The sequence below is a fragment of the Salmo salar genome, chromosome 14 (assembly GCF_965601325.2).
Source record: "Salmo salar chromosome 14, fSalSal1, whole genome shotgun sequence".
In the NCBI taxonomy this organism is placed as follows: domain Eukaryota; kingdom Metazoa; phylum Chordata; class Actinopteri; order Salmoniformes; family Salmonidae; genus Salmo; species Salmo salar.
In genome coordinates, this window is record NC_138304.1 from 32962023 (window position 1) to 32975543 (window position 13521).

A 13521-nucleotide genomic window follows, 5' to 3' on the forward strand; every position below is an offset into this window, starting at 1 on the left:
GTTTCAAGTTGTCGTGCTCAAGTACAATGAAATGCCTTTCTAAACCCAACAATGCAGTAATCAATCGACTTCCACCGAAGGTGGCTCCTCTCCCTGTTCGGGCGGTGCTCGGCGGTCGTCGTCGCCGGCCTACTAGCTGCCACCGATTCATTTTTCCTTTTCGTTTGTGTCTGTCTGTTTTGTTTTACACCTGTGTCCTATTAGTTAATTTCGGTGGGTTTATTAACCCCCTCTGCCTGCTATTCTTTGTGCGGGATTATGTGCTGTTGTTGCTCTGCTAGGGGTGCGTGTTTGCGCCACAGGTTTTTTTTCCTCACGGTCGTGTTGTACCGTTGTAGTTTATTTAGGAGTAGAGGTTTCTCCTCCATGTGCTACGTTTATTTCCCTGTGTGTGGCGACTTCGTTGGGTGTGTTTCCCCACCTGTTGTTGTCGTGTTTGGGACGTTCTAATAAACGTTTGTGCTTCTGGAAATCCTTGCACCCCTGCTCCTGACTCTTGCACCTACCTCTCTTAGGAGGCACGTAACAATCAATGTAGTACTAAAAATAACATAAGGCAGAACAAAAACACACACATACAAAGAAATAAGAAGAACACAATAAGTAAGTAAGCTATATACAGGGTCAGTTCCAATCCCATTGCAGGGATACTGGAGTAATAGACATCAGGATATATGATAAACAAAGTAGCAGCAGCGTTTATGATGATTGTATGTGAGTGTGTGTGCGTGTGTGTGAGCAAATGAAGTGTGTGTGTGGGTAACATGCACGTGAGCAAATTAAGTGTGTTTTGTGTGTGTGTTGGAGTGTCAGTGTGCATGAGTGTGTAGAGTCCTGTGAGTGTGCATAGAGAATAAAATACAAGGGTCAACAATCCCACGTGTAACTCTATTGTGTGTCGCACTGCTTTGCTTTATCTTGACCAGGCTGCAGTTGTAAATGAGAACTTGTTCTCAATTGACCTACCTGGTTAAATAAAGGTGAAAAAAGTTCGTGTAGCCATTTTGTTAGCTATTTAGCAGTCTTATGGCTTGGGGATAGAAGCTGTTCAGGAGCCTGTTGGTGACTTGATGTACCGGTTCCTGTGCTGAAGCAGAGGCCCTCTAACATCTGCCTAAATTGGAAACCTGGTCTCAGAGCATTTTGTGTTATTCTGTACGTAAATCTTAGACATTTGGGCTAAGTTTAGGAGTTAGGTTAAAGGGTTAGGGTTAGCTAAAAGGTTAAGGTTAGGGTTAGGGGAAGGATTAGCTAAAAGGGTTAAGGTTAGGGTTAGGGGAAGGGTTAGCTAACATGCTAAGTAGTTGCAAAGTAGCTAAAGAGTAGTAAGTAGTTGAAAAGTAGCTAATTAGCTAAAATGCTAAAGTTGTCCGTGATGAGATTCAAACTCACAACCTTTGGGTTGTTAGACGTTTGTGTTATACGCCCACCCAGTTGCTAATTAGCTCGAATGCAAAAGTTGTCCATGATGAGATTTGAACTCACAACCTTTGGGTTGTTAGACGTTTGTGTTATACGCCCACCCAGTTGCTAATTAGCTCGAATGCAAAAGTTGTCCATGATGAGATTTGAACTCACAACCTTTGGGTTGTTAGACGTTTGTGTTATACGCCCACCCAGTTGTTAATTAGCTCAAATGCAAAAGTTGTCCATGATGAGATTCGAACTCACAACCTTTGGGTAACTAGACATTTGTGTTATACATCCACCCAACCACCCTACTTTAGGTTTTGGCTTAAGTAACCAATTGTCTTATGTAACCATACCAAACTTAAAATATCATACTATTTTGAGTATCCCGGATGTACATTTACTATGTTATGTCTGGTCTATAAGACCAAGCTGGAATTGACCTACAGGCACCAACTCCACCAACTTTAAGGACTTTTGGAGTTCATTCCATATGAGGGGCGCAAAAAAACTAAAAGCAGATATACCTAACTCAGTGGAGATTGAAAGGATCTCCAGGGTTTTCCATCCCTGAGTCTGGTAACTTATGTTTGAAGGTTAACAATGAGGTAAGATATGGTAGAAGTTTATGCAAGAGGGCTTTATAGACAAGAATACTGCAATGCATCGATCTACGAGACTTCAAGGAGGACCAGCCTACTTTCTGATACAAAACATAATTATGTGCACTGAACCTATCGGCCGTAATAAAGCGCAATGCGTTATAATAAAATGCTTCAAATGGCTTCAATATAGCATTCATATAGACGATATCGCCATATAATAATAACCAGAATTAATGTTGACTAAATTATTTGTTTCCTACTATTTAAGAAAAGACAGGACCTGTTACTATAGAAGAAGCCTATTTTAATGATTAATTTCTTAACTAACTCATCAACATGCTTTTTAAAAGATAGCTTTTCGTCAATCCAGATACCCAGATATTTATAAGCAGGGCGATCAATGAAGGCACCATCCAAAGTACCCATGCATAAATCATCAGATACATGTTTACTTGATTTGGAAAATAACATATACTTGGTTTTACCTGCACTAAGTACCAATTTCAGTTCAACAAAGGCTTTCTGTAAGGTAATAAAGGCAGATTCACGCTCTGACAGAGCCTGGTCAGCTGCGGGGGCACTAGCATACATCACAGTGTCATCTGCATACAGGTTCATTTGTATTTATTTTGTACAGATAAACCAATATTGTTGATGTAAATAGTGAAAAGAACCGGACCAAAAATTGATCCCAGTGTCATGTCCAGAAAACCTGATTAAACACATCAGTAAATACACACTGTGTTCTGTACTACAAGTTGTACTGAGAATACATACAATTACCACTTTACAAGCAGAGAGACTGGAAAAGGATTATCAAATGTGACTGAAGTTTGCCACTATCTCAAGGAGCAAACTTCATTTAGAAGAACACCATAGCAAACAGTTGCAAGCCAACAAAACAGTTGCAAAACGTTTTGCAATGGAAATTGTTTACTCCAAACGGAAAACGTTTTGCAACGAAAACGAGAGTTTCTATTGGACAAATTCAGGTAGGTCCCTCCTTGTTTCCTTGTTTGATTCTGTTTGCTTCTGTTGGCTTTCGTTTGGTTCCTAATGAATACAGAAAAGTCTATACGTGGACCCAACTCTGATATCACCCTATTGAAGTTATAATGTAAACTGCAAATTGCCTATGCCCACTGCATCTTGCCTATGCCGTTTTATACCATCACTCATTCATATATTTTTTTATGTACATATTCTTATTCATTCCTTTACACTTGTGTGTATAAGGTAATTGTTTTGAAATTGTTAGGTTAGATTACTCGTTAGATATTACTGCATTGTCGGAACTAGAAGCACAAGCATTTAGCTACACTCGCATAAACATCTGCTAACCATGTGTATGTGACAAATACAATTTGATTTGATTTGATTTTGATTTGATTTTAAACGGTTAAGGTAAGGGTTAAGGTTAGGGTGAAGTTAGGTAAGGGTTATGGTCAGGGTAAGAATTAGGATTAGGGTTCTAGTGAATACACCCCAGGTGGAGGTGCATCCAGAGTCACACCTGCAACCAATCAAAGAAGACAAACAGAACCACTATAACCAGGTCTTTCAGAGGAAAACACAATGTTGTTGTCCTTTGCATCCTCTCTATCTGTGTATCTGAGGGGGATGTTCTGTCTTTTAAAAAAGAGGCAAAGCTTACTCTGACAGTGGCCACTGATGAACATAAACCAAGCTGCTATTTCTGTTCTTATCTGATTTTGATGTGATATGCAGATTTCTCTCATCAGTACTCACCATTTCAACAACAACAACAACAAAGAGTGTGCCAAGAGTGTGCAAAGCTGCCATCAAGGCAAAGGGAGGCTACTTTGAAGAATCTCAAATATAAAATATTTTTTGATTTGTTTAACACTTTTTTTGGTTACTCCCTGATTCTATATGTGTTATTTCATAGTTTTGATGTCTTCACTATTATTCTACAATGTAGAAAATAGTAAAAATAAAGAAAAACCCTTGAATGAGTAGGTGTGTCCAAACTTTTGACTGGTACTGTATTGTCACGACTCCTGCCGAAGTCGACCCCTCTCCTTGTTCGGGCGGCGTTCGGCGGTCGACTTCACCGGCTTACTAGTTGCCACCGATCGATGTTTCACTGTTCGTTTGGTTTTGTCTTTATTGTGTACACCTGTTTTGATTTTCCCTAATTATGTTCATTATTTAAACCTCTGCATTTCCTGTTTGTCTTGTCGGTGATTGTTTGTCTGTTTTATGTAGTTGGAGGTGTTTTTTCCAAACTATGTATTTTGATGAGAAGATTAATGGATAATTTTAGTAAACACGTTTTGTTTACCTTTATCCCTGTGTCCTGCGCCTGACTCCTCCACTTCTCTAAGAAAAGCATTACAGAATCACCGACCTGAAATGGAGTCAGCAGGAGCAGCCAGTTCTCCTAGTCATATAGAGGAGCGCGTTCAGCAGCAGGCGAATATGATCCAGGATCTAATGACTGCCATGGATTGCGTGCTGCTGACCATGGAGAGAGTGGAGAGGAAAGCATGTCCCGTCGACCCAGCCACACCACCGCCCAGCACACCTCTGGATCTTAACTATCCAACCGCCGTCTGGATCCGGTGGGATTCGGCTCTCGCTCCCGGGAGCGTATGACGGAGCAGCTGCCGGGTGTCAGGGGTTCCTACTCCAGCTGGAGCTCTACCTGGCGGCTGTCCGGCCGCCGCCCTCGGGACGCGAGAGAGTGAGCGCCCTCATCTCCTGTTTGACTGGTAAAGCCCTAGAGTGGGCCAACGCCATCTGGGAGGTGGAAGACCCGACTCGGGATAACTACGAGGACTTCTACCGCCGCTTTCGGGCAGTATTTGATCATCCACCAGAAGGAAAAGCGGCGGGAGAGCGCTTGTTCCATTTAAAGCAGGAGATGAGGAGCGCTCGGGAGTTTGCACTGGATTTTAGAACTCTGGCGGCTGGTGCAGGATGGAATGAGCGGGCCCTGATCGATCACTACAAGTGTGGTTTGCGAGAGGATGTTCGTAGGGAGCTAGCATGCAGGGACACCACCCTCCACCTGGACCAGCTGGTGGACTTATCGATCCAGCTGGATAACCTGCTGGCCTCCCGCGGACGTCCGGATCGGGGTCCGTTGGTTCCATCCTCCAGTCCCTTAGACCCAACACCGATGGAGTTGGGCGGGGCTGGTACTAGGGAGACCGGAGGGGAAACCGTTCCATGCACCAGAGGTGACCGCAGAGGACACACTGCTGGTCGGTGCTGGGGAGGTTTTCCAGGTAGTCGAGGTGGTAGGCGGAACACTGGTGGTTCATCTCAGGTGAGTAGGCACACGACTCACCCAGACCCCCCTGTTGCTTACGTGGTTATCTATAAGCTTTCCGGGTTTTCCCCGCATTCCCAGCATAAGGCGCTAGTAGATTCAGGCGCAGCTGGGAACTTTATAGATCGGTCTTTGGCCAATAGATTAGGGATTCCTATTGTTCCCGTTGATGTTCCCTTCCCTATACATGCCATAGATAGTCGTCCTTTGGGGTCTGGGCTGATTAGGGAGGTCACAGTTCCCATTGCTATGGTGACGCAGGAGAGTCATGAAGAGAGTATTAGTCTCTTTCTGATTGACGCTCCTGCGTTTCCCGTTGTGTTGGGGCTTCCCTGGTTGGCTTCTCATGATCCTATTATTTCGTGGCAACAGAGGGTTCTCAAGGGATGGTCCTGTCAGTGTTCAGGGAGGTGTTTAGGTGTTTCCTTAGGTGCCACTACGGTGGAAAGTCCAAACCAGGTTTCCACCATGCATATTCCTCCCGAATATGCCGATTTGGCAATCGCCTTCTGTAAAATCAAGGCGACTCAATTACCACCCCATCGACCGGGGGATTGTGCGATAAATCTCCTGGAGGGTGCTGCACTTCCCAGGAGTCACGTGTATCCTCTGTCACAGGAGGAGACGGCGGCTATGGAAACATATGTCGCTGAATCTCTGGGACAGGGATACATTCGGCCCTCCATTTCACCTGTCTCCTCGAGCTTATTTTTTGTGAAGAAAAAGGATGGAGGTTTACGCCCGTGCATTGACTATCGAGGTTTGAACCAGATTACTGTGAAATACAGTTACCCGCTACCTCTGATCGCCAGTATGACAGAGTCATTGCTTGGGGCGCGCTTCTTCACAAAATTGGACCTCAGGAGCGCGTACAACCTGGTGCGTATCAGGGTAGGGGATGAGTGGAAGACGGCATTTAGCACTACATCTGGGCACTATGAGTACCTCGTCATGCCGTATGGGTTAATGAATGCTCCATCCGTCTTCCAATCATTTGTGGATGAGATCTTCAGGGACCTGCACGGGCGGGGTGTAGTGGTGTATATAGATGATATTCTCATATACTCCACCACCCGCACTGAGCATGTGTCCCTTGTGCGTACGGTGCTTGGTCGACTGTTGGAGCATGACCTTTATGTCAAGGCGGAGAAATGTCTGTTCTTTCAACAGTCCGTCTCCTTCCTTGGGTACCGTTTGTCTGCGTCAGGGGTGGAGATGGAGACTGACCGCATTTCAGCCGTGCGTAATTGGCCAACTCCAACCACGGTAAAGGAGGTGCAGCGGTTTTTAGGGTTTACCAACTAGTACTGGAGGTTTATCCGGGGCTTTGGCCAGGTGCCAGCTCCCATTACCTCCTTACTGAAGGGGGGACCGGTGCGGTTGCGGTGGTCGGCTGAGGCGGACAGAGCTTTTGGTAACCTGAAGGCTCTGTTTACCACGGCTCCAGTGCTGGCGCATCCTGATCCCTCCTTAGCGTTCATAGTTGAGGTGGATGCATCCGAGGCTGGAATAGGGGCTGGAATAGGGGCTGTGCTATCTCAGCGCTCGGGTAACCCACCAAAACTCCGCCCCTGTGCTTTCTTTTCGAAGAAGCTCAGCCCGGCGGAGCGAAACTATGACGTGGGGGATAGGGAGTTGTTAGCTGTTGTCGGGGCTCTGAAAGCGTGGAGACATTGGCTTGAGGGGGCTAGACACCCTTTCCTCATTTGGACTGACCACCGAAATCTGGAGTATATTCGGGCAGCGAGGAGACTGAACCCTCGCCAGGCTAGGTGGGCTATGTTTTTCACACGCTTTTCTTTCACTCTTTCCTATAAACCAGGTTCCCAGAACGTCAAGGCAGACGCACTGTCCCGGCTGTATGATACAGAGGAGCGGTCCACAGAGCCCACTCCCATAATTCCAGCCTCATGCCTGGTGGCACCGGTGGTATGGGAGGTGGACGCGGACATCGAACGGGCGTCACGTGCAGAACCCACTCCCTCCCAGTGTCCCGTTGGGCGCGTGTACGTGCCGTTTGATGTTCGCGATCGTTTGATCTGTTGGGCCCACACATCACCCTCCTCTGGTCATCCTGGTATAGGTCGGACGGTGCGCTGCCTTACGGGGAAGTACTGGTGGCCCACGTTAGCCAAGGACATGAGGGTTTATGTCTCCTCCTGTTCGGTATGCGCACAGTGCAAGGCACCTAGACATCTGCCCAGAGGGAAATTACAACCCCTTCCCGTTCCGCAATGACCGTGGTCACACCTATCGGTGGATTTCGTGACGGATCTTCCCCCGTCACGGGGTAACACCACGATCCTGGTCGTTGTGGATCGGTTTTCTAAGTCCTGCCGTCTCCTTCCTTTGCCCGGTCTCCCTACGGCCCTACAGACTGCGGAGGCCCTATTCACCCATGTATTCCGGCACTACGGGGTGCCTGAGGATATAGTCTGATCGGGGTCCCCAATTTACGTCTAGAGTCTGGAGGGCGTTTATGGAACGCCTGGGGGTCTCGGTCAGTCTTACCTCAGGGTTCCACCCCGAGAGTAACGGGCATGTGGAAAGAGTCAACCAAGAGGTGGGTAGGTTTCTGCGGTCCTATTGCCAGGACCGGCCGGGAGAGTGGGCATCATTTATCCCTTGGGCGTGGATGGCCCAAAATTCCCTACGCCACTCTTCCACTAACCTTACCCCTTTTCAGCGTGTGCTAGGGTATCAGCCGGTCCTGGCACCATGGCATCAGAGCCAGATCGAGGCTCCTGCGGTGGATGAATGGTTTCGGCACTCGGAGGAGACATGGAACGCTGCCCATGTACGTCTTCAACGAGCCATCAGGCGGCAAAAGGCGAGTGCCGACAGCCACCGCAGTGAGGCCCCGGTTTATGCACCGGGGGATCGGGTCTGGCTCTCGACCCGAAACCTGCCCCTTCACCTGCCCTGCTGGAAGCTGGGTCCGCGGTTTGTGGGGCCATTTAAAGTCCTGAGGAGATTGAACGAGGTTTGTTATAGGTTACAACTTCCCCCTGATTATCATATTAACCCCTCGTTCCATGTGTCTCTCCTCAGGCCGGTGGTGACTGGTCCGCTCCAGCAGTCGGAGGTACGGGAGGTTCCTCCGCCCCCTCTGGACATCGAGGGGGCCCCGGCATATACCGTACGAGCCATTATGGACTCCAGACGTCGGGCGGGGGGCCTTCAGTACCTCGTGGAGTGGGAGGGGTACGGCCCGGAGGAGCGAAGCTGGGTATCGGCGGAAGACATCCTGGATCCGTCGTTAATCCAGGATTTTCACCGCTTCCGTCCGGATCGCCCTGCTCCTCGTCCTCCGGGTCGTCCCCGAGGCCGGTGTCGGCGCGCTGCTGCAGCCGCGCGTCAGGGGGGGGGGGGGGGGGGGGGGGTACTGTCACGACTCCCGCCGAAGTCGACCCCTCTCCTTGTTCGGGCGGCGTTCGGCGGTCGACTTCACCGGCTTACTAGTTGCCACCGATCGATGTTTCACTGTTTGTTTGGTTTTGTCTTTATTGTGTACACCTGTTTTGATTTTCCCTAATTATGTTCATTATTTAAACCTCTGCATTTCCTGTTTGTCTTGTCGGTGATTGTTTGTCTGTTTTATGTAGTTGGAGGTGTTTTTTCCAAACTATGTATTTTGATGAGAAGATTAATGGATAATTTTAGTAAACACGTTTTGTTTACCTTTATCCCTGTGTCCTGCGCCTGACTCCTCCACTTCTCTAAGAAAAGCATTACATGTATATATATTTATATATATATACAGTTGTAACGATCGTCGTCGGGTGCTGAGGAAGCGGACCAAAACGCAGCTGGGAGCGAACACATGTTTATTCTTACACCGAAATAAACACGTACACAAAAACAAGACAAGGCCGATACGTTAACTTGCTCAAACAAAGAGACAACACCCCACAAACAGCGTGGGGAAAAAGGAACTTAAATGTGATCCCAATCAGAGACAACTAGCGACAGCTGTCTCTGATTGGGAATCGACAGAACCCAACATAGAAATAACCCACATAGAGCTAACACAAGGCTATAACGCAAACATAGAAAGCAAACCAAGGAAAAATACCCAACATGACACACCCTGACCCAAAATACCCGAGTTCACCTGGTCAGGGCGTGACAACAGTGGGGCAAAAAAGTATTTAGTCAGCCACCAATATTGTGCAAGTTCTCCCACTTAAAAAGATGAGAGAGGCCTGTAATTTTCATCATAGGTACACGTCAACTATGACAGACAAAATGAGAAAAAATTCCAGAAAATCACATTGTAGGATTTTTTATGAATTTATTTGCAAATTATGGTGGAAAATAAGTATTTGGTCAATAACAAAAGTTTATCTCAATACTTTGCTATATACCCTTTGTTGGCAATGACCAGGTCAAACGTTTTCTGTAAGTCTTCACAAGGTTTTCACACACTGTTGCTGGTATTTTGGCCCATTCCTCCATGCAGATCTCCTCTAGAGCAGTGATGTTTTGGGGCTGTTGCTGGGCAACACGGACTTTCAACTCCCTCCAAAGATTTTCTATGGGGTTGAGATCTGGAGACTGGCTAGGCCACTCCAGGACCTTGAAATGCTTCTTACGAAGCCACTCCTTCGTTGCCCGGGCGGTGTGTTTGGGATCATTGTCAAGCTGAAAGACCCAGCCACGTTTCATCTTCAATGCCCTTGACATAGAAATGTCCTTGTTTTTGAAAGAAAAGCACATTTATTGTCCATTAAAATAACATAAAATTGATCAGACATACAGTGTAGACATCGTTAATGTTGTAAATGACTAGTGTAGCTGGAAACGGCTGATTTTTTATGTTTATATCTACATAGGCGTACAGAGGCCCATTACCAGCAACCATCACTCCTGTGTTCCAATGGCACGTTGTGTTAGCTAATCCAAGTTTATCATTTTAAACGCTAATTGATCATTAGAAAACCCTTTTGCAGTTAGGTTAGCACAGCTGAAAACTGTTGTTCTGATTAAAGAAGCAGTCAGTGGGAGGCCCCAGTGCACAACTGAGCAAGAGGACAAGTACATTAGAGTGTCTAGTTTGAGAAGAGTTCTTCTGTCCAGTGTCTGTGTTATTTTACCCATCTTAATCTTTTATTTATATTGGCCAGTCTGAGATATGGATTTTTATTTGCAACTCTGCCTAGAAGGCCAGCATCCCGGAGTTGCCTCATCACTGTTGACGTTGAGACTGGTGTTTTGCGTGTACTATTTAATGAAGCTGCCAAATGAGAATTTGTGAGGTGTCTGTTTCTCAAACTAGACACTCTAATGTACTTGTCCTCTTGCTCAGTTGTGCACCGGGGCCTCCCACTCCTCTTTCTATTCTGGTTAGAGCCAGTTTACGCTGTTTATGCTGTTCTGTGAAGGGAGTAGTACACAGCGTTGTTCGAGATCTTCAGTTTCTTGGCAATTTCTCACATGGAATAGCCTTCATAACTCAGAACAAGAATAAACTGACTAGGTTCAGAAGAAAGGTCTTTGTTTCTGGCCGTTTTGAGCCTGTAATCGAACCCACAAATGCTGATGCTCCAGATACTCAACCAGTTTAAAAAAGGGCAATTTTATTGCTTCTTTAATCAGAACAACAGTTTTCAGCTATGCTAACATAATTGCAAAAGGGTTTTCAAATGATCAATTAGCCTTTTAAAATTAGAAACTTGGATTAGCTAACACAACGTGCCATTGGAACACAGGAGTGATGGTTGCTGATAATGGGCCTCTGTAAGCATATATATTCCATAAAAAAATCTGCCGTTTCCGGCTACAATAGTCATTTACAACATTAACAATGTCTGTATTTCTGATCAATTTGATGTTATTTTAATGGACAAAAATTGCGCTTTCATTTAAAAAACAAGGACATTTCTATGTCTCCCAAACTTTTAGTTTGGTGTATTTATAATGATAATAATAAAACAATTTGATGGGGATTGTTTCCAGACACGCACGTATACTTCCTGTGCATTGTAGTCATGGTGGATTGAATCATTACGTGTTTATATGTTTCTTTTGTCAACTTCAACATTTGTTAAGAGTACACTGACGCAAGTTAAGAGATTCCGCATTACGTCATCGGCAGAGGCCACATACTCGAAGCAAATGTTGGGTAGTGCTAACGTTACGCGAACATTTCTAATACAGCACCACTGCAAAAAGCGTTAGTAATAACAGGATTAGCAGCGTTCTAGGTGTAATGGTGAATTGATCTAAATGAATCGTAATCATATATATAGATACGGCTGACAGTTCAATTCCTGGATGTAAACAATGCAGTTTTATGACCATGCCTCGATGTCCTGGTAAGTATAGACAGCACAAATGCACTGCTACATCGGTAGTGAAACGACATTATCACTCGTTTAAAATCCAAGTTACTGTGTAGTGGGAACTAGTGAGATCGAGAAAAAAATGTATCACGAGGCAAAATGCATGCCAATTAATAGGGTTAAACTATTGACTATTTGGATGTTGTAAAAATGACACCGTTATATCGCTCATTTGTAGAGATGCTTCTGTCGTTACAGGGATACAGGTTATTTTGCAATCGTTGTGCATATAAATCTGTCATCTGTTGCCTTTCTTCACTCACCATGTGTGTTTGACAAAAAACAATGAAATATCATACTGTTTCTCAATTCTTTCTGAAATACACTAGAGCTGAGCATGATCCATTCTAGATAAAATAATCTAGTCATTGACATGGCCATCATGGCTTGTTGTAAAACTGTAATGGCATCATTAACCAACAGTTTGGTATATAGCGCATACATTTCCTACCCATCCAGTTGTTTCTGTTGTTGCGGAGATTACCTGAAGCAGCTTCACTAATCACCACTGTAAAGCTGCCAGTATCAGAGTTTTTTTTTTTCCTCCACCAAGGAGTTCACGTTGGAACACAGTGTCAGTTCAGGAACCACACAGTTCTATTCAGGAACAACAACCATAAACACGTCAAGAACACTCATGAGTTTTTGTCTTGTGGAGCAATGACCCATGGCCTCTTTGCAATGTCTCTGAGTTGTACCAGTTCAGTGCTGTCTGCCCAGGCCAGAGGCCCCATACGCAGATAACTGACTGGTGCAACTCAGAGACAGTACACTGTCCAGTGTAATAGACTCCCAGACAGACAACATAAGACTGTTTAGACTTCTTATTAACTGACTATATAGGCTGCTATAAATACACAATTTCAATATGTGATGGGTGTTGTTATTGGTGATTTCTATACAGTTAACTTCATAACTGAACAAAGTAGACAGCTCTACACCCAGCTCTACACTGTGGTTGGAAATCAGATGCCAACATCAATTATATTCTAATGATGTAAAAATAACACTGGGCAATCAGTGGATGAAAGTAAATACATGAACAGCTGCAATATGTAGCTTATGACTCAGTCTGCAATGGGGAAATGCAGGGTCACAACTCAAGCAACTGCTCGTGTCCCGGAAATACTGTATGACAACCTGATCCAAGTAGTTTAAGACTATAAATGAAAAACACCACAGTCTCCTGTGCTTTTCTTTCTTCGGCTGTGGTAAAAATAGAGCCATAATATAAATAAGGGACTTATAAGGGAATGGTTCAGTGGGCCTGGAACTCAGTTAATAACTGGGCAAGAGAGTCTATCTATCCACTGCAGCAATAATTGTGATCATTTTAATAACACTGAGAGAAACTGACTTTATAGCCTCAGTTTGATTCTGGCAGAGGTGGAGAGTTACAAGTCATCTGCAATGTTTAGTTTATGGTGTACGATGATTTGCTCGTTTCAGGGCAGTTATTTTCTAATACTGCGAGTGTATTTGACACTGGCACAGAGCAAGAGTAATGCTTGCTGGGCAGGCGCCAAGCGAGAGGTTGGAAGGGACTGCAACTGGAGAGCCAGAAAATCTGTACAAGAATGTGGAGCCTGCTCATTTGAAGTTAAAGATAGAGGCAGCAGCACAAGCTGTGTCCTGACAGTTTCTAATTTCAGATATCTGACTGTAGCTAAGCTAACCACCGTCCAACTGAGGCTGGCTGCTTTTGTTGTCGTGCTTGCCTGGTAGAGAGGGCTTTATACTCTACAGTTGTTAAGAAGGACAAACCTTTGGAGTAGCACACAGACAGACAAGGAGAAGGAAACAGAGGAACATGGTACATTCTGAAGGGTACGTTCAACGTTGACAAGTTTGTCATCTCCTGATT

General features: G+C 45.2%; 1 protein-coding gene across 4 annotated transcripts in view; it reads left to right on the forward strand.

The window, feature by feature from the left end:
• Positions 1-11399: 11399 nt before the first annotated feature.
• LOC106569131 (dystrobrevin alpha) overlaps positions 11400-13521 on the forward strand; it is a 37567-nt gene continuing 35445 nt past the window's right edge. For 3 of the 4 annotated variants that reach the window (XM_082960912.1, XM_082960914.1, XM_082960915.1), the window contains exon 1: positions 13244-13484. In XM_082960912.1, the coding sequence (XP_082817038.1) occupies positions 13468-13484 (17 nt within the window). In that variant the 5' untranslated portion in view covers positions 13244-13467. Of the gene's footprint in view, positions 11631-13243; positions 13485-13521 lie in introns of those variants that run through there. The other variant, XM_082960913.1, reaches the window with a different exon arrangement.